At 37.3% G+C, this 26,010-nt stretch overlaps 3 protein-coding genes across 3 annotated transcripts; 2 read left to right on the forward strand and 1 right to left on the reverse strand.

The window, feature by feature from the left end:
• Positions 1-9,086: 9,086 nt before the first annotated feature.
• Positions 9,087-10,784, forward strand: LOC109175288. Its single transcript, XM_019324531.1, has one exon. The coding sequence runs from the start codon at positions 9,087-9,089 to the stop codon at positions 10,782-10,784; it is 1,698 nt and encodes a 565-aa protein (XP_019180076.1).
• Positions 10,785-16,693: 5,909 nt separating this feature from the next.
• On the forward strand, positions 16,694-18,517 carry LOC109175703 (secoisolariciresinol dehydrogenase-like). The gene is made up of 3 exons (XM_019325034.1): positions 16,694-16,774; positions 17,257-17,575; positions 17,793-18,517. The coding sequence occupies exons 1-3, from the start codon at positions 16,749-16,751 to the stop codon at positions 18,249-18,251; spliced, it is 804 nt and encodes a 267-aa protein (XP_019180579.1). The 5' UTR covers positions 16,694-16,748; the 3' UTR covers positions 18,252-18,517.
• A 3,186-nt stretch (positions 18,518-21,703) lies between these two features.
• Positions 21,704-22,359, reverse strand: LOC109175304 (uncharacterized mitochondrial protein AtMg00810-like). Its single transcript, XM_019324554.1, has 2 exons — positions 22,223-22,359; positions 21,704-22,094 (listed from the first exon to the last, which is right to left on the reverse strand). The coding sequence occupies exons 1-2, from the start codon at positions 22,357-22,359 to the stop codon at positions 21,704-21,706; spliced, it is 528 nt and encodes a 175-aa protein (XP_019180099.1).
• Between the last annotated feature and the right edge of the window lie 3,651 nt (positions 22,360-26,010).

The raw sequence follows: 26,010 nt of genomic DNA on the forward strand, positions 1-26,010 counted from the left end.
CAGTGCCTGCAACACTGCTACTTCGGATTTCACAACTCCGTGCTACTTTCATGCCCAGTGCCTGCAATACTGCTACTTCGGATTTCACAACTCCGTGCTACTTTCACGCCCAGTGTGCTTTGATCACAAAGCCCGCACTAATCACGCCTAGTGCCTGCAACACTGCTACTTAGGATTTCACAACTCCGTGCTACTTTCACGCACAGTGCTTGCAACACTGCTACTTCGGATTTCACAACTCCGTGCTACTTTCACGCCCAGTGCCTGCAACACTGCTACTTCGGATTTCACAACTCCGTGCTACTTTCACGCCCAGTGCCTGCAACACTGCTACTTCGAATTTCACAACTCCGTGCTACTTTCCCAGGATTTCACAGCTCCGTGTTACTTTCCCCCTTTCTTCCGTGTTACTTTGAGACTAGCTCCGTGTTACTACCCCCCTTTCTACTTTCCCCCTTTGGCCGCTTCTGCACTTAACTTGGATTTGGATCATTCTTTGACTTGTGAACTTCACCTCATATTTCATCTCATGATCACGACCAATTTAAAACTAATTATGAGTTTTGAACCTGAGTCCTTGGAATTAATTTATCAAGTTTCTAACCATTTCATATGTACGGATTATTGGTTATTGTATCATTCTCCTTGATGTACTTCTTTCTTTCCACAGATACTTGATCTCCAAGATAAGTTCATGCAATCTTGTTTGCTTCTCATTTCTTCATATGAGATTTTCCAGTATAACTTCTTCTTTGAGTTGGGCGTGCGGGCATATTCAAGTATACATATCATATGCATACATCTTCTTCTTTCTTCTTCTTCTTCTTCTTCTTCTTCTTCTTCTTCTTCTTCTTCTTCTTCTTCTTCTTCGTATTTTTCCCTTTCTCAATATTTTTTTAATTTTCCTTTCATGGTCTATGACAAAACTAGATTTAACAAATAAAATTAGGGATTCTAAAATACAATTTGGCATATCAAAATCTAATACAATATATTCCTAACACATGTGATTCATATTAATTCTAGCAAATTTCTCATAAGGAAAACTAATGACTGAGATCGAGTGTGAAAATTACTTCCCGTGCAACAATACAAAATGTGCAATTTATCTAATCAATACGCATGTATTTTATGGTATAAAATGTGTACATTTGAGTTTTGATTGTAAAAATTACACAAATTTACAATATTATAAATATAAACGATTTAACCACTTAATTTCAATAATCAATAAATAAATAAATAAATAAACAAAATGAGGACACAGCTTAAAAGGAGGACAATTAGGACTAATCTTGGCCATTTATTTCCCTTTATCTGATGGTTGTATTTTTTTTATTCCTTTTCTTATTCTTTCTTTTATGTAATAAGGGTATTTCTGACAATTTATATGGAGTTATAATTGTAGTTATTATATTTTAGGTATGTTATGTATATATTTAGGGATATAGATGCGGGGTGACGTCTAGTGTTTGATTAGAAACAAGATTGAAGAAAGGAGTAAAACCAATCTGGGTAGGGATTTTGGCGCCGACGGTGAATAGGAAATTCAATGCAGTCAACCAAGTGGTGCAAAGCACGGACATCAACAGCTTTAAAAACACGGACATCGACATCTTTAAAAACACAGACAACGCTGAGATGATAGCATGGGTTTTTAGAGACGATAACGGTTCCCAAAATAATATCGTCGAAGTTGTATCTAGAGACGACAGTAAGATGGGTGTAACACTTCTGATTTTACCAAAATTTAAAAGCTTAATTTAAGGAAAAAACAAGGTAAACATCCATTCAGATAAAGCGGAAGCAAAGTCTAAGTACGGAGGTGCTATGCCGCACCTATCTCAAACATAGGTGCACAGGCTAAGTCTAAACCAAAACCTCAATAACAAAGTCGTAGGAAATAAGGCATACAGGCCAGAAGTCTAAACAAGGGAAAACGTAAAGAGCTACACTATCTAACGGTACACTAGCGCGCTCTCCAAAAGCTACTCATAACCTGTAAAAACATAGGGATAACAACCGTCAGCGAAAGATGCTGGTAACCCACCATTACGCGTTGAGTATCATAATATATAGATATATTCAAAACCATTTGATACAGAGGAATATAGTATATATCATTTTAAACCAAGAGAGGAAACACCAAGAGACTCATTATAACACTTCTCAACAAAGACCAACCGTCAACAACAATCAACAAGTCAATAAGGACAACAAGCAACATACTCAACACTAGATGCAACCTACCATAATCAAGGTAGAGTTCACAATAGACATGCTCATAAGCAAGAGGATGAGATTCATACTCAACATCATGTTCCAAGCCCACATAGGACATAGACAAACCGAAGCATTCATCGTAGAGTCATCTCAAGACCCAAATCATAGTGGACTAGTGTGGAGGGCTCCAAATCATCAATCACATATTATAGAGTCATCACAACGACTAGGACCGCAGCCCAATGGAAACAGATATAGCAACTTTAAGTGTATACACCCCCTATTGAGATTCCAAGCTCAACGTGTTAGCTACTATCTCTGGCAACTTGAATGAGTTTCCCAAGTTGCCCACAAATCATAAGTATCCAAACGGCAATTCGGAGCTTTAAACCCACTACCAGATCAGTTCACACATAAGTCCCCACACTGTCCACTTTACCAGCTCAATCATCTCATCACATCAAATCCAACATCTCAACAAGAGTCAATACACACGAAATCTAGAGATACAACAAAACATATATTCCACACGAAGTGTGTACAACAATGGATAAGCCCAACAATAGCTTAGTCAGAGAACAATCAACAAAGTACAACATTTGTACAAGATCACATCAAGGGATTCACTCGAGAGGTTTCAATGAAAGACATGAAACGATACTCAACAACGGGCAACAACAATAGACTTCAATCCAAGATCAACATGATTGGCAACACAAGTTGCCAATCCTCATTAGGATGGACAAACAACACATACTAGCATCAACGACATCATATCTAGCATGCTCATCAAACGGGTAAACCAAAACGATTCCAACGAATCTCAAAGACTCACATAAATCCAACGAATCACAAAGTTGGACTATTAGCATGATTCAAGCCACCAAATCCTATCACGGATACTTAGGACATCGTTCTAAACATACGAAACATCAAGGAGACACACAAAAGCGCAACAATCCAACAAAGGGAGGCTAAAACATCACAAACCAAAGGGTGGAACCACGGGGAAACAACCCCCACCACAATCCCACACATGTACCCCGCGGGTGGGACTACGTGTGGGTACCTGCCCGCGGCTCTGCCCGCCGGGTACACTTCACCACCCGCGGGTGGGGCGGCGGGTGGACAACCGCCCACCGTTCCACCCACGGGGAACATACCTGTACACAAAAGTTCCCTTCGGGGAATTTCATCAACAAGGTCAAGTTCAAGTCCAAAACACCCCAAATCTCACATACAACAAGAAAATGACTTGAACACAACAATAGATCAAAAGATAGCATTTAAAAAGCTTAGATACAAGCTCTAAACATGCATTATCACAAGATCATGCATCAAATCACTCACAACATCAAGAATCATCAATAGAAGTCAAGAATCATCAATAGCAAGTAGAAAATAGGTTTTGTATAGCATGGGTTACCTTTGTAGACCAAAACACTTCTTTCTTTACCCTCCTAAGCTTCTCCTTGAAGCTCCTCTTCAACTAAATCTTCTTACACAACCAAAACCATAAGGAAAACACTAAACTTAGATGAAGGCTAAGCAAAACTAAACAAAAACACCAACTAATCCTAGATCTTACCCTTCCTAAAGCTTGGATGGTGAAAAGGTAGGATCTTGGGAGGTTCTTTTGCAAGGAAAAAGGTGGGTTCTTCTTATCTTGGAGAGTAAGCTAGGTTTTCTTTTTAGAGAGAAGGTCGAGCAATTGTAGTGAGAAGATGGAGAGAAAGATCTTTCTTGTCTACTGTGGGAAGACAAGTAGTGGAGGGTTAAGGGGGATATCTTGGGTAGCAAGATATGTTGTGAAATGTCTAGAATAACCTTCCTTGTCTTCAAAATTTGTTAGGAAGAACCCAAGGGCTAGGTACAAGGCATAAGGCACAAGGTACCACTTGTTGACCAAGCCAATTGACTAAAGAGTCTAGTCAATTTAGGTCCTCCGACTATTGATTAAGGAATTGCAAGACAAGAAGGAATTAATTAAGAAATTAATTCGGGTTTAAGGAATGAATTTTCGGGGTGTCATAATGGGGATGTCGGCGTCCCGCGCCGGAGTACTTAATAAACACCTCACCGTAATCTAGTGTTCCCGTTTCATCGAGGCACCCCATCATCGACCTCCCATCGGGGATAAATATCTTCGTCTTCGTCCTCAAATCCTACAACCTCGTTCCCCTGATCGTCTACAACATCAAGAACATAAATGGCTCCATGTTCGACTTCTAACCGCACCGGAGCATCTCGATAAGTGCGCACTCGTTTGGTGATACGTGTGCACTGATGTGGTGATATATGTGCACTCGTTTAGTTTCTGGGTGGTTTTGGTTGAGAATTGTGTACACTGAAACATCATCATCACTATCGACAGATGCAGTAGACCTGGAGCCATCGCCCCTGCGAGTAGCAAGAATACGTGCATGGATATTATCCAATCGGGATATCTCACGAAGCTCATCATCCAAAATTCTTTCTAAACATGCAATTGTGGTTTGCTAAGATGCAACCGAGCTACGGAGGTGAGCAATGGTCGCCTTGCCAGTGGCGACGATCTGACGACGGGCAAGTAGAGTAACAGGCTCCTTTGGCCGAACTAGAGAAACTGGAGCCTGGGAGGATGCAGACTTAGAAGTGGATACTGGAGCAGAAGTAGTCAAAGTGGGGGTTGTTGCAACGCTTGGTCTAACCAGTGAAGCTGTGCTCGATCATCAAAGTGTTGTCCTTGTTCTAACCGATCATCAAATAAGTATTCTTATTTTCAGCTATTACTTCATCCTTGTACGGCTTAAACCCTTGTTCTTGTAAGACACCAAAGATGAGACTTGGAAAAGGGAGATGGACTTTTGCTTCATTTTTCTTCACAAATGTCTTAAGATGAGAAAATATAATAGCAACAAGATCAAAGTTCATACCGTGACGAATTTTGTAAAGCAGGAGGGCAAGCTTGTGTGAGACATAGTGAGTGTGCACAGTCGGAAGCCAATTGGTGGTTGCAAGACGCAGGAGGACAGAGTAAACTATGGTAAGTTTTTGAGATTTGATGCCTTTTTGTGGCCAAGATATCTCCAAGTTGTGAGTCAGATCAGTTGCAAGTAAATGAGATTCCGGGTCCAAAGAAGAGTTGTAATTTTACTTACAAGTGCACCTACATTAACTTATAAGTGCATGTAATTTTACTTTGTAAATATTCATGCACCAAGTTATAAAGTTGGGTGCACTTAGTTTTGATGCTCAGTGCAAAATTTACTGCATCTGTAATAAATTTTACCTGCATTGTACTTGTAATACATTTTACATGCACTAAGGTGCACTATATGAAATTGCTACATGCACTTGTAATATATTTTACTTGCACTTGTAATACATTTTACTTGCACGTCGATGTTCAATTATTTACGAAAATGTCACCATGTTTTTTTTTTTAAAAAAAAAATCAGTGTTTCTTATCCCTTAGATCTGGACACAGGGACGACGCTAAATGGTTCTCACTTCTCTCCTGGGCGGGCAGTTCGCACTTGAACGCGATCCTATATGAGACGGATCAGGTGAGAACCAAGTGTCCAAGAGAGAATTGAGAACCAATCACAGTCGTCCGTGCGTTCAGATCTAATGGATCAGAAACACTGTCTTTTTTAAATGTTGTGACATTTTCGTAAATAATTGAACTTTGAAATGTAAGTAAATTGTGTTAAAAGTGCAAGCAACAGTTTCATATAGTGCACCTAAGTGCAAGTAAAATGTATTAAAAGTGCAACAAACAATGTAAAATGAACATCAATATTAATTAAGTGCACCTAACATTATCATTAGTTGCACCAAATGTTATCACTAAATGCACTAACGTCAAAGACGTTATCATTAGGTGCACTAATGTTAAAACGGTAAATTTCTTGCACTATCTAGTGAAAATGGTTGCACTTTTAAGTGATTTTACTTGCATTTTTTAGTGGCACACTTGCACCAGTTACTTGCACTTTTAACACATATTACTTGCACCAAAGTTCGAGTTATTTACGAAAATATCACCGCGTCATTTTTTTAAATTAAATCTGATTCGTTAAATCTAGACAACTAGACGGTTGCGATTGGTTCATAGTTCTTTCCTATGCGTCAGTTCTCACCTGAACGCGCATATATATATATATATATATATATATATATATATGAAAAAGTTCCTGTGCCGCAGTGCAGCGGGGTTACAGAATACACCAACAGTGTTATCAACATGCACCAACAGTGTAAGGGAAACGCACCACAATGAAATGCAAAAAACATCACCGAATACACAACAGACCCAAAAACTACAGCATATAACTCACCACACCCCAATGGTGTATTTCCGAACACTGTATGGTGTTTTTACTCACGCCTAATGATGTGTTTTTGGTGATGTGTGCCTAATTTGTGTGTATTTTTGTAGTGTATTTTTCTAACGTTGATGGTGTATATTTGTTGAACTATTGGTGACGCCGCACCGTCGCACCTGAACCTAACTCTCTCTCTCTCTCTCTCTCTCTCTCTATTTATATATATATATATATATATATATAGATGTGTATTCAAATGAGGACAAGTATATTATAGAGGATTGTGAGGACAGATGTAGTGTGTGCCATTAGCCAGTATGTCGTGTGCATGGACGAATGTAGTTGTGTGCCACAGTTTGTATGTCGTGTGCTAGATTTGTTAATTTATAGAGCCTGAGTTCGAAACTTGATGTTTACATTTATTCTTGTGTGCCATTATATATTAAGTTGTGTGCCTGATATTAATTTGTTGTGTACCCATTATTTGTCCTCACAGTCCTCTATATATTGTTGTCCTCATTTGAACTCAACCATATATATATATATATATATATATATATATATATATATATATATATATATATATATATATATATATATAAAAGATCATATGAGAACATGTGTTTAGGTGAGAACGTGAGAACACATCATGTGTATCCATCTAATATTTTTAAATGGTCTAGATTAGATTAAGTGTGTGCAAACGCGATTTAGTGTGTTTGCACACATTTAATGCACGTTCGCACACACTTAATCTCTAGACCATTAAAAAATATTAAATTGATGCACATGATGTGTTCTCACGCTCTCACCTAAGCACGTGTTCTCATTGAAACCCTACCCTATATATATATATATATATATATATATATATATATATATATATATATATATATATATATATATATATATATATATATATATTGGGAAGGGATAAGGTGCATTTGTGGCTTTCCGTGCGATTGTGCGGTTGATTAATGTGCGTGAGTTTTATACTTGATGTGCGTGAGTCTTGTTCTTATTGTGTCTGAGATTTGTACTTAATGTGCGTGAGTGTGTAATGTTAATCTGCGTGAGTTTTATGCTTAATGTGTCAGAGTATTGTGCTTAATGTGCGAGAGGCTTGTGATGAGCATATTTTATGCCTTGATTTAAATAACATTTTATAGGTTAGTTTTACTATTTATATTTTATATTTTATCAATTTGGTATATTTTGTTATATTAGGATTAGATAACTTAGTTAATAAATTTTAAAGTATAATTAAGTTTATACTAGTTAATAATATAAATAAGTATGTTGGGTGAGTCCAGTAGGTAATTAACTAGAGTATTTGTTAAAGTCAAATTTGTTCTCTTGCACTGATGTGCGTATATTTACTACTTTTTATTATTTTTATTTTTGTTTTGTTTACGAACATCGCACCAGCGAAGCGGAAGGGCTGAAAGCTTTACCACAGGTTTCAGACGCGAGACGAAGATGGCGCAGCGCAGGGCTTGGGTCAGCGACAACGATTCATTTGCGGAGGATTTGTGGAGAATTAAACAATTTGTTGAATTTGAAGATGAAGGCTGATAGAGAAAGATGCGGTAAGAGTAGTAATTTTAGGGAAGATTGTTGACTTGAAACCCTATAAAAGGAGAGCTATTCTGATGTATTTTGGGCAGATTGTTCCTTTCATATTTTTAGTATTTTAGAATAGTTTGCTTTATGTCTGGCTAATTATCTCAATTCTGATTCAAGGGATTGAAGTTCTAGTTGTGATCTTAGGGAGGTTTTATTTTAATTACATTGCTAGATTCTTGTATTTTCTGTTCTTTTGAAGTTAAAATTCCCAGGGAATGTTGATAATGAATTAAATTGACAACTTAGCTTGTTATTGATTTTCCTACTACTATCTATGAATTTATGATCCGTAATTGTCATAAACAATTAGACCCAGTAGCTTATAAAGGACATGAAGACTAAGTTGCAGGTTGTAGCTATCTCAATCTGTGATTTAGGCTTAGTTATTTTCCATTAAAGTGTAATGACGTTATTGGCTGAATATGGAACGCTATCGTTCCCAGTTCATTCAATAATAGTAGTTGGTTCGAATGCTTGGTTTGAATCAGTTAATTCAGGGAGATCAAAGGCTAGTTATGGCTATCCTAATTAGTCTTTGGCTAAGTACTTGAATCTAACTTTAATTTTTAAGAGCTGATGATCTGAGTCACATCTTTAACATTCCTTTTACCTTGAATCAGAACTCAATATCCTTGAACTTGTTTACAATTATTATTGATTTTATTTATTTCTCGCGAATCACTTTAATTTCCCTGCTTTGAGTCATTTTAATTTAAGAAACAAACTCATTAGTTCTCTTGGGATTCGACCTGGTCTTGCCACTACTACAAATTAGTGGAGTGAGCCAGTATTAAGTTTGTAGGGCTTCGACAACCCTGCCAAATTTTGGCGCCGTTGCCGGGGAACTAATATCGTTTCTTGAATTTGTTATTTTTTGGCTTTCTTTCTTTCTTTCTTTGTGATTGTTTCTGTTGTCCTTAGTGTTGCATGACTCGTTCCTCTCATTCAGGAGAATTACAATATATCCCTGAGATTGAGAAAGTCGCAAGGCAACTAAGGAAAGAAACAAAGCAAAGAAATAGCTCCTCGAGTTCTGAAGAGGTAAATTCAACCTGTGATCCAGTAAACGAGGAGGTTGCAAGTAAAATGGCTGAACCAAATAATAGAACACTTAGGGAGTTAGCTGCACCGGATCTAAACCAACAACCTCTATGCATAACAATACCAAATCTTGAGGTTGATTTTGCTTTAAAATATGGTTTGATTCATTTACTCCCTATTTTTCGAGGTTTGGCTGGTGAAGACCCACATAAACACTTGAAAGAGTTTCAAGTAGTTTGTGCAGGTATGAAACCACGTGGGGTGACTGATGAGCATATAAGTCTTAGAGCATTTCCATTTTCATTAAAAGATAAAGCAAAAGATTGGCTCTATAATCTTTCCCCTAATTCAGTTAACACGTGGAATGATGTGAAAAAATTATTTCTAGAAAAATTCTTCCCTGCATCTAGGGCAACTAATATTAGGAAGGAAATATATGGGATAAGGCAATGTACAGGTGAAACATTGTATGAGTATTGGGAAAGATTCAAGGAGTTGTGTTCTAGCTGTCCACACCATCAAATCTCAGACCAACACTTGATACAATACTTTTATGAAGGGCTGTTACCTACAGATAGAAGTATGGTAGATGCAGCTAGTGGTGGTTCTTTGGCTGACAAGACACCCACGGATGCTAGACAATTAATATCAACCATGGCAGAAAATTCTCAACAATATGGGACACGTGTGAATGGATCTATTCGTAGAGTTAACGAGGTAAGTACTTCTCAACTTGAAAATAAAATTTCAGATTTGACTACTCTTGTGCGTCAAATGGCTGTAGGACAAATGCAATCTACGGGAGCATGTGGAATATGTTCATTTGTTGGGCATCCCACAGACATGTGCCCAACATTGCAAAATCCAAATCAAGAGTTGAATGCAATAGGGGGATTTCCTGGTCAACCCAACCGAAAATATGATCCCTTTTCAAACCAGTATAATCCCGGATGGAGAGATCATCCAAACTTGAGCTATGGGAATCAAGGGGCGCAACCAAGGTTTCAAAATCAGAATTTTAGACAATTCCAAACACCTCAGCAACCTCAATCCCAAGCTTCAAATTTAGGTATGTCTTTAGATGAAATTGTTAAAGCACTTGCTAATAACACTCAACAGTTTCAACGAGAAACAAGAGCAAGTATTCAACAATTGGGCAATCAAGTTTCTCAATTAGCCACATCTGTTAGCAAGTTGGAAGCCCAAGCTTCGGGGAAACTACCATCACAAACGGAGGTAAACCCTAAAGAAAATGTAAATGCAATCACATTGAGGAGTGGTAAGCAACTTCAGCCTGAATCTCCATTATCAGTGGAAGAGGAAAAAGAGGAAAAATCAAAGGAGGAAAGTGAGTCTACGGCTAATGAAAAATCCAAGGTAAGTTCTGAATCTTCTTTTGGTCAATATGATTCATCTCTACCCCCTTTTCCTTCAAGGTTAGCAAAATCAAAAGAAGAACATGAAAATCAGATTTTAGAAACCTTTAGGAAGGTAGAAGTCAACATCCCCTTACTAGAAGCCATAAAGCAAATTCCTAAGTATGCAAAGTTTCTAAAGGAACTTTGTACCAATAAGAGGAAGTAGATGAGTAAGGAGACCATCATATTGGGTAAGCATGTTTCAGCCATGATAAGTAATGATCTACCTAAAAAGTGCAAGGATCCAGGTATGTTCACCCTACCCTGTATAATTGGTAATAAAGAGATTAAGCGTGCCATGTTAGATTTAGGTGCATCAATAAATGTCATGCCATTTTCCATTTATCAAGCTTTAAATATAAATTCTTTGCAAGAAACCAAAATAGTTGTTCAATTAGCTGATCGTTCTTGTGTGCATCCAGTTGGAATCGTAGAGGATGTTTTAGTGCAAGTTAATGGACTGGTTTTCCCTGTTGATTTTTATGTTTTGAAAATGAATGATGATGCAATAGATCAATCAACTCCAATTTTGTTAGGTAGACCATTTATGAAAACTGCTAAAACAAAGATAGATGTTGATAAAGGTATTCTTTCTGTTGAGTTTAATGGAGAAATTGCTGAATTTAATATTTCTGATGCAATGAAGTATCCTGATGATTACCATTCTCTTTATCACGTGGATGTAATTGATTCAATAGTGCAAGATGTTTTTTAAGATAGTTTTGCTGAAAATTTGTTTGATTTAGAAGCTGAATTTGATTTAGATGAGTTTGTTGATTCTTCTTGTGAAGTTTTATCAGCTGTAATATCTGGTTTAAATTCTGCAAATGCTGATTTTTCTTTAACTCATGAAAAAATGTTGCCATCTGTGTTGCGGGCTCCAACTTTAGAGTTGAAAACTCTGCCTGATCACCTCAAGTATGTATACTTAGGTGAGGGAGAGACATTACCCGTCATTATCTCAAATAAGTTGTTACAGGAACAAGAAGATAAGCTGGTTTCACTGTTGAAAGAACACAAAACTGCAATGGGTTGGACTTTAGCTGATATAAAAGGTATAAGTCCAGCTGTTTGTATGCATAGAATCCATTTAGAAGAAGATGCCAGACCAGTAAGGGAGCCACAGAGAAGACTCAACCCAACATTGAAGGATGTGGTATTTAAAGAAGTTCTTAAACTCTTGGATGCAGGTATAATTTACCCGATTTCTGATAGTGAATGGGTAAGTCCAGTGCATGTGGTTCCAAAGAAAACAGGTATAACGGTGGTAAGAAATCAAAAGAATGAATTGGTACCCATGAGAGTACAAAATGGTTGGAGAATGTGCATAGATTTTAGAAAACTGAACTTAGCTACAAGAAAGGATCATTTTCCTTTACCTTTTGTTGATCAAATGTTAGAAAGGTTAGCTGGAAAATCTTGTTTTTGCTTTTTGGATGGATTTTCAGGTTACTATCAGATAGCCATTGCTCAAGAAGACCAAGAAAAAACTACTTTTACCTGCCCATTTGGAACATTTGCGTTCAGGCGGATGCCGTTTGGCTTGTGTAATGCACCAGGAACATTCCAAAGATGCATGATGAGTATTTTTTCTGAATTTATTGAGAGTTGCATATAGAAGTGTTTATGGATAACTTTACTGTTTATGGTGATTCCTTTGAAGTGTGTTTAAATAATTTGTCTAAAGTTTTAAAAAGATGTATTGATGCGAATTTAGTTCTGAATTATGAAAAATGTCATTTTATGGTTAGTCAAGGAATTGTGTTAGGGCATGTAATTTCAGCTAAGGGGATAGAAGTTGATAAAGCTAAAGTAGATTTGATTGTGAACTTACCCTACCCTACTAATGTTAGGGAAGTTCGTTCTTTTCTTGGACATGCAGGATTTTATCGCAGGTTTATTAAGGATTTCTCAAGGATTGCTGTCCCCTTGTCTAAACTATTGTAAAAGGATGTTACTTTTGAGTTCGGAAAGGAATGTCAAGAAGCTTTTGACAAGCTTAAGGCACTGCTGACAAGTGCTCCTATTATTCAACCTCCAAACTGGGAACTCCCCTTTGAGATTATGTGCGATGCCAGCAACTATGCAGTTGGAGCTGTTTTGGGCCAAAGAGTTGGGAAGCAAAGCCGTGTCATATACTATGCTTCAAGAACATTGAATGCTGCACAATGCAGTTACTCCACAACTGAAAAAGAACTTTTAGCTGTTATTTTTGCTTTAGATAAATTTAGATCTTATTTGCTTGGTTCTAAAGTCATAGTTTTTTCTGACCATGCGGCATTAGTATCTTTTGGGAAAAAAAGAATCTAAGCCCAGGCTGATAAGATGCGTTTTATTACTTCAGGAGTTTGATTTGACAATAAAGGATCGAAAGGGAGCTGAAAATCCGGTAGCGGATCATCTAAGTAGATTGGTAAGAGATGAGGATATGCTTCCTATTTCTGAAAATTTTCCTGATGAGTAAATAGGACTTGATGACTTGTTTTGATTACTTTCTTGCTATTTAGGGATATGTCTTAAGTTAGGATATATTTTTGGTTTAGAGTTTTAACACATGAGAGAAGCAAGCATGATTTTATTTTTCTTTTATACAAAAAAATTATATTTTAAAAATTCTTGTTAGATTTATTGAATGAAAATGAGCAAGACTTGATGCAATTTGACCCTTTTTGTGAGTTTTTGAGCCTAAAGAGCAACACTTTGCTCAATTTTCTTTGTTGTGTGATATCAAGCATGGCTTGTTTATGCTAGAACTTGCTCTTAAATGCATTTTAAGACCACATTCAAGTGGGTTAGAACATGAGGATGAAGAGGGCACTTAGGTTGAGTCACTTTAAGCCTACCTTACATTTTAACTCTTAGTGAGCCACTTTGAGCTTTTAGCCTTTCTTTTCTTTTAATTACCATATTACAAGCTATTTTTTCCTTTCTTTGTTAATTTCCCCCAATGAATTTTGAACCCTTGAATTGAAGGAATCATATTGGTCTATCTACACAAAATTTTGCTTGTTGTTATTGACAATAAATTGTTTACTGTGAGTTCAAGATACAATTGAAAACTGAAAAGTGAAAAGTGTAGCTCTTATTGGGAGCCAAGTGATGATTCTTTTTAAGTGAAATTGGGAAGTTTGCAAAAGGGAAAGAATGAGGAGGATTGAGGAAAAAGTGTTGAGAGAAAAAGAAAAACACAAAAAAAAAAAAAAAAAAAAAAAAAAAAAATCGAAAAATGAGAAAAAAAAAAAAAACAAAACAAGAAGAAGAGAAAAGAAGAGTTTGAATAAAGTTGTATACTAGAGGCAGCAAAATGGTTTGATTGATGAAAAGAAAAAAACACAAACATGAATTGGGAAGGCAATGGAGAAATGAAGGTTTGTTCAGAGTTTTGTGATTTGCTTAGGGTGAAATTTTGTGTTAAAGGCTTATGTGATTCCTTCAACTTGATAAGCCTAAAAATTTCTTTTACCATATCCCTTGTCCCTAGCCAAGTTACAACCTTCAATAAAGACCCTCTGATTCATGGTTTAACTCATGTTTGTCAGTGGTGGAGATTTGATTTACTTGCAAGCTTATGGGATTACTTGCTATGTTTTGATTGGAGAGTTTGATACACCACACCTTAAACACTATGAGTGCAATGAGTGAATTTCGAATCCTTGTGAGGGTGTTAAGTCTTGTTCATTGACTTTTGATAAAACTAGTGAGTTATTTTATTTTATTATTATTAAGTATTATCAATAAACCATGTTTGTTCTCTTGAGTGTGTTTCACTTCTAACCCCTAAATATATAATAATTTTTGAGATATTTCTAGGTGGCTTTGAAAGGAGTTGGAGAAGTTTATGTTAGAATGATAAAGATATGCTTGAGGGCAAGCATAGTTTTAGTGTGGGGGAATTTTGATGAGCATATTTTATGCCTTGATTTAAATAACATTTTATAGGTTAGTTTTACTATTTATATTTTATATTTTATCAATTTAGTATATTTTGTTATATTAGGATTAGATAACTTAGTTAATAAATTTTAAAGTATAATTAAGTTTATACTAGTTAATAATATAAATAAGTAAGTTGGGTGAGTCCAGTAGGTAATTAACTAGAGTATTTGTTAAAGTCAAATTTGTTCTCTTGCACTGATGTGCGTATATTTACTACTTTTTATTATTTTTATTTTTGTTTTGTTTACGAACATCGCACCAGCGAAGCGGAAGGGCTGAAAGCTTTACCACAGGTTTCAGACGCGAGACGAAGATGGCGCAGCGCAGGGCTTGGGTCAGCGACAACGATTCATTCGCAGAGGATTTGTGGAGAATTAAACAATTTGTTGAATTTGAAGATGAAGGCTGATAGAGAAAGATGCGGTAAGAGTAGTAATTTTAGGAAGATTGTTGACTTGAAACCCTATAAAAGGAGAGCTATTCTGATGTATTTTGGGCAGATTGTTCCTTTCATATTTTTAGTATTTTAGAATAGTTTGCTTTATGTCTGGCTAATTATCTCAATTCTGATTCAAGGGATTGAAGTTCTAGTTATGATCTTAGGGAGGTTTTATTTTAATTACATTGCTAGATTCTTGTATTTTCTGTTCTTTTGAAGTTAAAATTCCCCGGGAATGTTGATAATGAATTAAATTGACAACTTAGCTTGTTATTGATTTTCCTACTACTATCTATGAATTTATGATCCGTAATTGTCATAAACAATTAGACCCAGTAGCTTATAAAGGACATGAAGACTAAGTTGCAGGTTGTAGCTATCTCAATCTGTGATTTAGGCTTAGTTATTTTCCATTAAAGTGTAATGACGTTATTGGCTGAATATGGAACGCTATCGTTCCCAGTTCATTCAATAATAGTAGTTGGCTCGAATGCTTGGTTTGAATCAGTTAATTCAGGGAGATCAAAGGCTAGTTATGGCTATCCTAATTAGTCTTTGGCTAAGTACTTGAATCTAACTTTAATTTTTAAGAGCCGATGATCTGAGTCGCATCTTTAACATTCCTTTTACCTTGAATCAGAACTCAATATCCTTGAACTTGTTTACAATTATTATTGATTTTATTCATTTCTCGCGAATCACTTTAATTTCCCTGCTTTGAGTCATTTTAATTTAAGAAACAAACTCATTAGTTCTCTTGGGATTCGACCTGGTCTTGCCACTACTACAAATTAGTGGAGTGAGCCAGTATTAAATTTGTAGGGCTTCGACAACCCTGCCAGCTTGTGCGTAATGTGCTGACTTTTAACACAATCGCATAGGAAGCTATAAACAAAATACATTCAGACCACAACCTCACACACATTAAACACAAAAGTCAGACGAAGACGAAGACGAAAACGTATATGATGAAGAACAGAGAGAGGGGAAGAGAGGATTAAGGGAATAGGAAGAGTAGACGAAGACGTATATGATGAAGAACAGAGATAGGGAAAGAGAGGATTAAGGGAATAGGAAGAGAATACGAAGACGTATATGAAGAATAACAGAGAGAGAGGAAGAGAGGATTAAGGGAAAAGAGAGAAAGAGAAGACGAAGACGAAGACGTATATGTATAGGAGCAACAGAAGCACATTAACATTACACACTCACGCACATTAAGTACAAATCTCAGGCACATTAAACACAAGACTCAAGCACATTAAGTACAAAACTCACGCACATTAACATTACACACTCACGCACATTAAGTACAAAAGTCACACATTAATCAACCGCACAACCGCACGGGAAACACTCAACCGCACTGGAACCTTTCACTATATATATATATATATATATATATATATATATATATATATATATATATATATATATATATATATATATAAAATTTACATTATTATTTTATACTTAATAATAATAATAATTAATAATCCAAATTGAACTAGTAAACATAACTCATAATTTTTTATGATCTGTCATAATGAGTTTTTGATAAGTAGTATATATCCTCGTACAACCAACCCAGATTAAGAATAGTATTGTTTTTTACTTTTTACTTTTTTAATTCCCTCGTGCTACGCGATAAGGCATAACAAATTGTTAATCAGCAGCAGTGGATGAGTACTTAAATGGCAATGGTGCAAGTACATTTTGATATCATCTTATTATCAACCAACCTAAAATCTCTCAATGGCCTCAACTTCTGCAGATAGAAGGTATGTAAATTTATTTCATACTTTGCCCCCCTCCCAATTTTCCTTTCGGATAATGTATACTCCGAAAGTATGCTTGCAGCCATTGCTTGACATTGTTTATCTAATCGGTCAATCTTTTTTGAGTAATTTTGTTGGTGAAAAATGTTATTAATCACTTTGGATGAGTAGTTAAAAGTGGTGACGAGTGTTTTTTTTTTTTTTTTTAAGTTTTGAGAAACTAAAATATGAACTACAAACTCTAAATTTTCAAGTGATCAAATATCACTACGTTTCTACTAGTTGAAGAAATACTTCTTGGTGTCTGCTCTTAGTCAAACTCAATATTTGGATGTTCTTATTATGGAGTGTGGATAAAATAACAAAGATCTCATCTAATTTAATCAGAAATATGAAATTTGAGACTTGGAAATGTATCTAGCTAGATTAAACTATATTGTGTTGTCTTAGTTGACTAGTTATTAATGTGTTATTTGCTTGTTTAGACTTGAAGGAAAGGTTGCCCTTGTAACGGGCGGCACTAATATAATTGGCGAGCCAATTGTAAAGCACTTCTTGAAACATGGAGCAAAGGTTGCGTTTGCGGACATCGACGACGAGCTCGGCGAGAAACTTTGCCAGGATTTGGACCCTGCCGCCGCCGTCTACTTCCACTGCGACGTTGTAGAGGAATCCGACGTTGAAAGTGCGGTGGACGCCACCATGGCCAAGTTCGGGAAGCTGGATATCATGGTGAACGCAGCGGCGATGCTGGGAGTGACGATGCCCAGCATCCTCCAGAACGACAAGTCCGACTTTGAGCAGGTGATGTTGGATTTTCCTGACTCTTTCTGTGCCATTTTATCTGTTCAACTAAAAGTCTAAGCTCATAATTAGATTGCACATTGGTTATATGTTCAACGCTACTTACTATTTATTGGTCAATCAGAAGCAACACGATTAACTGAGTGATATCAATTATGGCTGAAGATCAACATCGCTTCTGTATTCATTAACGTTAGACTACATTAATATCTAACAGGTGATGAGTGTGAACGTGGTGGGCACTTTCCTCGGGACGAAGCACGCCGCGCGGGCGATGATCCCCAACGGCGCCGGCTCCATCATCAACCTCAGCAGCGTGGCGTCCACCATGGCGGGGACCACGCCCCACTCCTACACCTGCTCCAAGCACGCGGTGGTGGGGCTGACGAAAAACACGGCGGTGGAGCTGGGACGGTGCGGGATTCGGGTCAACTGCGTTTCTCCGTTCATCCTGTCCAACCCGGTGGGGATGAAGGCTCTGGGGTTGACATGCGATGAGGATCTCAAGAAGCTTTACAACAACCTCAAAGGGGCGGTGCTGAAGGCGGAAGACGTGGCGGAGGCGGTGCTGTACTTGGCCGCCGACGAGTCCAAGTATGTGAACGGGCATAACCTGGTCGTTGATGGAGGTTTTAGTGCCATGAATTCCACTCTATGCATCTTCCCACCAAAGTAACTTCATTTCATGTTCCGGCGGACAATTCACTCTCATCTTTTTCAATAATGTCGTTTTTAATTAAAAAGTATGATTTTGGCACAAGTAGTTTAAATCGTTCATAGTCGATCAATACCTAACTCTTGTTCATAGTTGATCAATATGTGACTCTTAGTAGAAGTAAACTTTAAAGCTTGGGATTCTGAAGTCAAAACTTGAACAATTTGACTAGATTGTCCAATGTTTTTTGCTTTATGAATTATTTATGATGTGTGTTTTTTTACTTTCTGAATTATCACGAAATAAATTGGATTGAGGCGTGGACACCATAATTGAAACTTAAAAAGGGATATGGCAGGGAATTTTCGAGGATTGTGACACTTTTTGGAGGGCTACTACTTGTTGAGTGATAACGGGCAATTCAAATTGACGGTCACCTTTCTTTGTCTATAAAAGGAAGACTCTAAGCTTAGAAGAAAAGAAGTTGAAAATCGACTGTTGCAATCTATTGTTAAAAGTTATCAAGAGAAATTGCTTTTTTAAAAGCAAACGAGAATAACTTCATTAATTTAAATCTGATTTGAATACAAAGCAGTACGTAGCATAACTTCAAGAGAAATTGCTATATTGCAAAATCTAGCCTTCTAAGACAAAAGAAGAATCGTTATGATTCTTTCAAAGTCCAGAGCACAAAAAACACCATCTTTCAAGCTAGAGAAGTTGGAAGATCAACTTTCCAATGCGACTTTGTAATCGATCCTTGACTAGACTTGATCAGACAGTGAATGACAAGTCGACGAGAAGTTCGTGATTGTCTCAAGGATTGCCATCCAGAAGAAGCTGCAGCCTTCTATCGCACTTGTATTTGTGTAATCCAAAATACATAGTAGAAATCCTCCTTGAAATTTAAGGAGAATATATAGTTGAGTACAAAGTTTATTCTGAATCACTATAAATCTCTCTCTGGCTCTTTACATTTCATTGCTATTTATTTTGTGTCACTAACCCTATACTCTACACACACTTTTACGTGAAATAAACTTAGCTAAAAATTTTATCTTGCAAGATTTAAAACTTCGGTTGCACCGAATAGGTTAAGTAGGGAGAAGAGACTAAGGTTAAGTATGTAGCCCAATGATTTAGTAGACAGTATTAGAAGAAGAGACCAAAGTTGAACCTTGACGATCGAGTCATTGTGATTTACATCCTCTTAAATGTTTTGTACGGTCAAATAGAGATTCAACCTTTTGGGTGAAGGTTAACTAAGGAGAAAATGACATGAACTAATGTAGTTAATTACACTACTGCCGATAAATTAAAGTATCACATTTAATTTATTCTTCAGATGTAGATCGATATCTAAACATCATGTGACCCCTACTACAATTTCTCTGCACAAAGCACTATTTTTGTAATGCATTTTCCTAGAAAACATAAATAAACTAAACATTACATATTTAATGAATAATAAAAGATAGTGTGAGTACAAGATGAACTTCGTTTTTTTAATTTTCTCATAAGTTAAATCTTTTTAAATTTGAATCTTTACATCTTCATACAAGTTGAAATTTAACATGTATTAAGTAGTTTCAGGGCCAGGGCGTAGTTTATAATGCAAGCCGGATAACAAGATCATTTTTTTTTTTTTTTTTTTTGGAGTATCCGCTCGAGTAGTTATTCTATTTACTATTTCAATTTAAATCAAGACTAACAGAACAATTATAAACACCAGAAATTGATCTGCAAGCTAAGGCAATGCACAAAAATTTTTCAATAAAGATTAACATATGTCTTTACACTTAGGGTGTGTTTGGTTCGCACATGGGAATCTGAATCGGAATGGGTATCAAATACTTGGTAATGATAATGGGTTTTGGTGAAAGTATTTAACATGTTTGGTAATAGGGTGGAATGGGAATGGTTACTAATAATAGTGCTTGAGAATGAATAAGAGAATGAAACTCTTATTTTATTTGGGTATGGGTTTTGCAATTGATGGGGTATTTGAAACCCATAGTAGTGTTCTAAAAACCTATCAACCAAACAATAACAATCACTTTCATACCCATTCCTATGGGCAAAACCCATCAACCAAACACACCCTTACAAAGTTCAAATGATTTACTAAACTATGTCCATCACCTATTTAAACATCAAATTTGTAAAATTATTTTTCTAAAATATAATTTGCATTGAGCTAAGCTCCTCGTTTACACAAATCGTATACTATCAAGAAGCACAGAGAGCTTCTGCATACAGAACTGAGATAGAAAGTGAAAGGGGAAGATGAACTGAAAAACTGATCATTCAAATTTGTTACAAGAAGCTCCTACTCTATTATATAAAAGGATGGGAAGACACATTATCTAAACAGAAGGGGAGAAGACAGAGGAGAGAGCTAAGCTAACTAATTCTATTACAAGCAGTTAAGTTGGTACATTATTCACTTGGTGGTTATTTGTGCTGATCATTAGAGCATGATGGCTTGGAGTTGACTTGGAGCATGTATGTGTTGATACCCCCCGCAAGCTGGAGGATACATCTTATACAGACCCAGCTTGGCTATTAAACTGCAGAAAGTGGTAGGAGCATGGAGTTTTGTGAAGACATCAGCTAGCTGATTTCCAATAGTAACATGCAGCAACTTTAGGACTTCGTTGTGTAGTTTCTCCCTTACTAGATAACAATCAATCTCAATATGCTTGGTCCTTTCATGGAATACATGATTCTCTACTTTAGCTAGAGCTCAGCTAACTAATTATATTACAAACAGTTAAGTTGGTGCACTGTTCACTTGGTGGTTATTTGTGCTGATCATTGGAGCATGATGGCTTGGAGTTGACTTGGAGCATGTATGTGTTGATACCCCCCGCAAGCTGGAGGATGCATCTTATGGAGACCCAGCATGGCTATTAAACTGTAGAAAGTGGTAGGAGCATGGGGTTTTGTGAAGACATCAGCTAGCTGATTTCCAGTAGTAACATGCAACAACACTTTAGGACTTTGTTGTGTAGTTTCTCCCTTACTAGATGACAATCAATCTCAATATGCTTGGTCCTTCCATGGAATACATGATTCTCTGCTATAGCTATGGCTGATTTGTTGTCACAATATAGGGTAGCTGGAGGATTCTTGGTTATACCCAAGTCTTGTAGAAGATAAACTAGCCATTGGATTTCACAGGCTGTTGTGGCTAAAGCCCTATATTTTGCCTCTGATGAGGTTCTGGAAATGGTTACTTGCTTCTTAGACTTCCAAGACACCAATGTGATATCTAAGAACATACAGAACCCTATGACAGATCTCCTTATGTCTGGACATGCAGCCCAGTCAGAGTCAATGAATATTTTGAGGTGTAATGAAGATGTTGCAGATAAGAAAAGACCTTGTCCTGGAGCTGCTTTAATGTACCTCAACACCCTTTGAGTTGCCTGCATATGTATGTCAGTAGGACAATCTAAACATTGAGACAATTACTGTGTTGCATAGCTTATATCAGGTCTAGTACTAGTGAGATAGAGCAGCTTTCCCACAAGTCTTCTGTACTGAGTAACATCCTGAAGTTTGTTGCCACTTGTTTTGCTTAACTTAATAGATGTAACCATTGGAGTCTTGGCTGGCTTGCACTGTAAAAAAACTGCTTCTTCAAGTAATTCTAGTGTATACTTTCTTTGTGTCATTGAGATGCCTTTGCTGTTTCTTGCAATTTCCAACCCCAGAAAGAACCTTAAGGTTCCTAGATCTTTGATCTGGAACACAGTATCCAGGTTCCTTTTAATCTGTTGAACTTGACTCAGATTAGGTCTTGCAACAATCACATCATCTACATAGATTAGCAAGGCTACAAAATTATCAGCTGTGCCTCTGGTGAACAAAGATGAATCAGAGATAACCTGTTTAAAACCCATGTTTACCAGCTCATGTGTTAACTTGACATTCAATTGTCTACTAGCTTGCTGTAGACCATAGAGGGACTTTACCAACCTGCATACTTGACCAGGCTTGCTAGGAGTGAAACCAGGGGTAGTTTCATATACACCTCTTCATTTAGATCTCCATGTAAGAATGCATTATTCACATCTAACTGATGGAGAACCCAACCCTTGATACCAGCCACAGCTAGCAACATTCTCACAGTAGTTATTTTTGCCACAGGACTAAATGTATCCTAGTAATCCAGTCCAGGGGTCTGAGTATACCCTTTTACAACAAGCCTAGCCTTGTGCCTTTCAATGCTTCCATCAGCCTTAAGTTTGGTTTTGTATACCCATTTACAACCTATTGGTTCCTTCCCCGAGGGGAGATCAGTGAATACCCAGGTGTTATTGGTTTGCTAAGCATTAATTTTAGCTTCCATAGCTTTCTTCCAGCAGTCCCTTTTAATGGCTTCATTATAGCTCTTTCGTTCTTTGGCATCCAACAAGTTTACAGTAAAGACTTTATAACTCTGTGACAAATTTTCATGAGATATGAACTTATAAATGTCATGAGGAGAGGTTCTTTCAGCCACATTTTGACAAGAATAGTCACTGAGATAGACAAGTGTACTGTTGTCCTAGTTCTGGCTAACCTTCTTGGTTGAGGCATGGGATTGGGTTTTGCATTGCCTGAGGTAGGCTCATCCACATGTTCTTGTGTCATAGGTTGAGCTCTAGGTGAGTTATAGTCAGTAGAAGGTGCAACAACTTGCTCATCATTCTCTGAATATGCTCTTGCTTCTGATATCACCATGTTGGCAGGCTGCTTAGCCTGTGAATTCTGTAATGGGAAGGCATTCTCATAGAAAGATACATCCGTGGATATGAAAACATCTCTTGTCTGAATATCAAACAATTTGTATCCCTTCACACCATTAGCAAAATCCAAGAAAATGCATTTCTTAGCTCTTGGTGAAATCTTATCTCTTTGACAACTGGAATAGTAGCAAAGGTTAAGCAGCCAAACACCCTAAGGTGTTGATACTGTGGCATTTTGTTAAAGAGAATTTGGTATGGAATCTTGTTGTTTAAGGCTGCAGATGGGAGTCTGTTTATTATGTAAACAGCAGGGAGAATGCAATCCCCCCAAAACTCTTCAGGGAGGTTGGCTTGGAACCATAGAACTCTAGCCATGGATAGTATGTGACCATGCTTCCTTTCAACTACACTATTTTGTTGAGGAGTGTATACACATGATTTCTGATGGAGAATACCCTTACTTTGATAGAACTCCTCCATGAGGAACTCCTTTCCATTGTCAGACCTTATGATTTTGATGCATTTCCCAAACTGAGTATTGGTCAGTTCATAGAATGACTGAATCAGCTGCCTAGTCTCACTTTTAATTTGCTTCTCATAAGATAGATCCAAGTGGCCCTACTGTAGTCATCAACCAAAGTTAGAAAGTATTGATGACCATATATGGTAGGAACATGATATGGTCCCCAAATGTCAGCATGAACAAGATCAAAACAAGCATCAGAAATAGAAATACTGGATTGGAAGGGCAATCTCTTTTGCTTAGCAAAATGACAGTGAACACATAGAGTAGGTGTATCATTACAAATTTGTTGTCTAATGTATGTAGAAATCTTATTTTTCCTTCAGAGGCATGTCCCAGCTTAGCATGCCAACAACTACAAGCATTAACAATAGGTTTACAATCAACAATAACTGGAAAAATAAGCTGATAATGTCCTATCCTTGGCTCAGCCATACCAATCATCCTCCCATGGTATTGATCCTGTACAATGCACTTATTAGAATGGAATAGTATGCTGCAATTTGATCCTCTTATGAGTTCCCCCAATGAGATTAGATTATACTGAAATATAGGTACACATAGCACATTCTGCAAGATTAAATCAGCAGACAATTGGATACTTCTAATATGAAACACTTGGGCATGATGTCCATTTAGTAAATCAACTAATATTCCCTGCACTCTCTTGGGAGTTTGCAACAAATGCACATTGCAAACAATGTGGTGTGTGGCACCACTGTCAAGTATCCATGCCGACCTTATGTTTGCCAAACTGTTAGAGTCAGAACATTTACCTTCCAATGTGCCATCTGGGATGAAGTTGGCTGCTTTGGCATTAACATGAGGGGTGGTTTCAATAGGATTACTGTTGGCCTTCCCTTGTTGCATAATCTCCAAGAACCTTTTATAATCACCTTGATTAAACAAGGAACTGGACTGCCAACCTCTTGCACAGAAATCTGAGTTTGATTAGCTGATCCCACACACTTGTATCTTGGCTTCCAACCAGGAGAATAGCCATGTTTCTTGTAACACTTCTCAATGGTATGCCCTGTGTAGTCACAATAACTACAATCTGGTTTCTGTTTCTGGTTTGGGAAGGTCATTTTGCCATTATTATCAGACCTTGTGAAGAAGGCACTTGCATTCCCTAAACTGTCTCCCAGGGTGTTAGGGCCAACAACCATTTGTCTTTCTTGCTGAGAGGCCATTGCAAATGCTTCCCCAACATCAGGTAGGGGTTTCATCAGCATGATCTGATGCTTAGTGTTATTGAAATTTTCATTAAGGCCAATGTTGGTCCCAAAAGAGGTAAGGTGAAAGTCTAGAGGGGGGGTGAATAAACTTTCAAACTTTTTTCGCACAGCACAACAATTGCTAAGCCAGAGATAAACCAAAACTCTTAACTAGATTGTTAGAGTATGGTGCACAGCGGAAATAAATAAACACAAAGTGTGTGTGAGATTTTGTGAGCAGTATATCTCGTGTAGAGCGAATATGTAAAGAGCAGTAAGTAAAGAAAGGAGTAAAGAACACAAGACAATTATAGTGGTTCGCGAGGTGGTGTAATCCTCCTACTCCACTTGCTCTTATCTCCAAGAGCAATTCACTATATCTACCATTCCTTGGTTCCAAGATACAATGAATTTCTGTGATCTAGTGCTTTGATCACAAAGCCCGCACTAATCACGCCCAGTGACACCACACTGCTGCTTCGGGTTTCACGTCGCGGCGCTACTATCCCAGGATTTCACGACTCCGCGTTACTTTCCCCCCGTCTTCCACACTCCGGTAGAAACGTATCCCGTGATCTAGTGCTTTGATCACAAAGCCCGCACTAATCACGCCTAGTGCCTCCGACACTGCTGCTTCGGATCTCACAGCTCCGTGTGACAATCCAGGATTTCACAGCTCCGTGCTACTTTCCTCCCTTCTCTTGTTTTGCTCCAAAACAAGTGTTGTCTTGCTTCCAACTTCTGAGACTCTGTAGATGATCTTCAATGATGCGCAGGTCTCTTTGATGAAGATAAACACTCTGGAATGATTTCTCTTGATAGCTCTGAGTGTTTTCTCTCTTTGAATATATCAAGTAAAGCACTTGATATTTTTGCTCTGTTTTGCTCTGTTCAAGAACTCTCTGAATATTTTTCTTTGAAGCTCTCTGAGTTCTTTTTCTTTTCTCACTTCTCACTTGAAGATTTTTGGTATGCTCTGTACCAAATGAGATTTTTGCTCTATGCTCTTTCAAGCTTAATTGCTCTATTCGTTCCCTTTTATGGATTCGAATTTTCTGCTCTCTTGTTCGTGAGTTCCCCATCTTCAAGTCTTCATATCTTCATCATTTTATAGCTGGTAATGAGAATCTGTCCGTTGGAAAGAGACGCTCTCATTTTTGAAATCTTGTATCTTTTTGTCAGAGATCTTATCTTATCTTCTGCGAAGATGTCAGAAAGGATAATCTAGCCGTTGATGGATCTTCATCTCCATGTAAATGAGCTCCCAAACTTCATATGATATTCCTCTGGTTCAACGTTTGAGT

Source organism: Ipomoea nil, unplaced genomic scaffold (assembly GCF_001879475.1).
Source record: "Ipomoea nil cultivar Tokyo-kokei standard unplaced genomic scaffold, Asagao_1.1 scaffold0164, whole genome shotgun sequence".
Lineage (NCBI taxonomy): Eukaryota > Viridiplantae > Streptophyta > Magnoliopsida > Solanales > Convolvulaceae > Ipomoea > Ipomoea nil.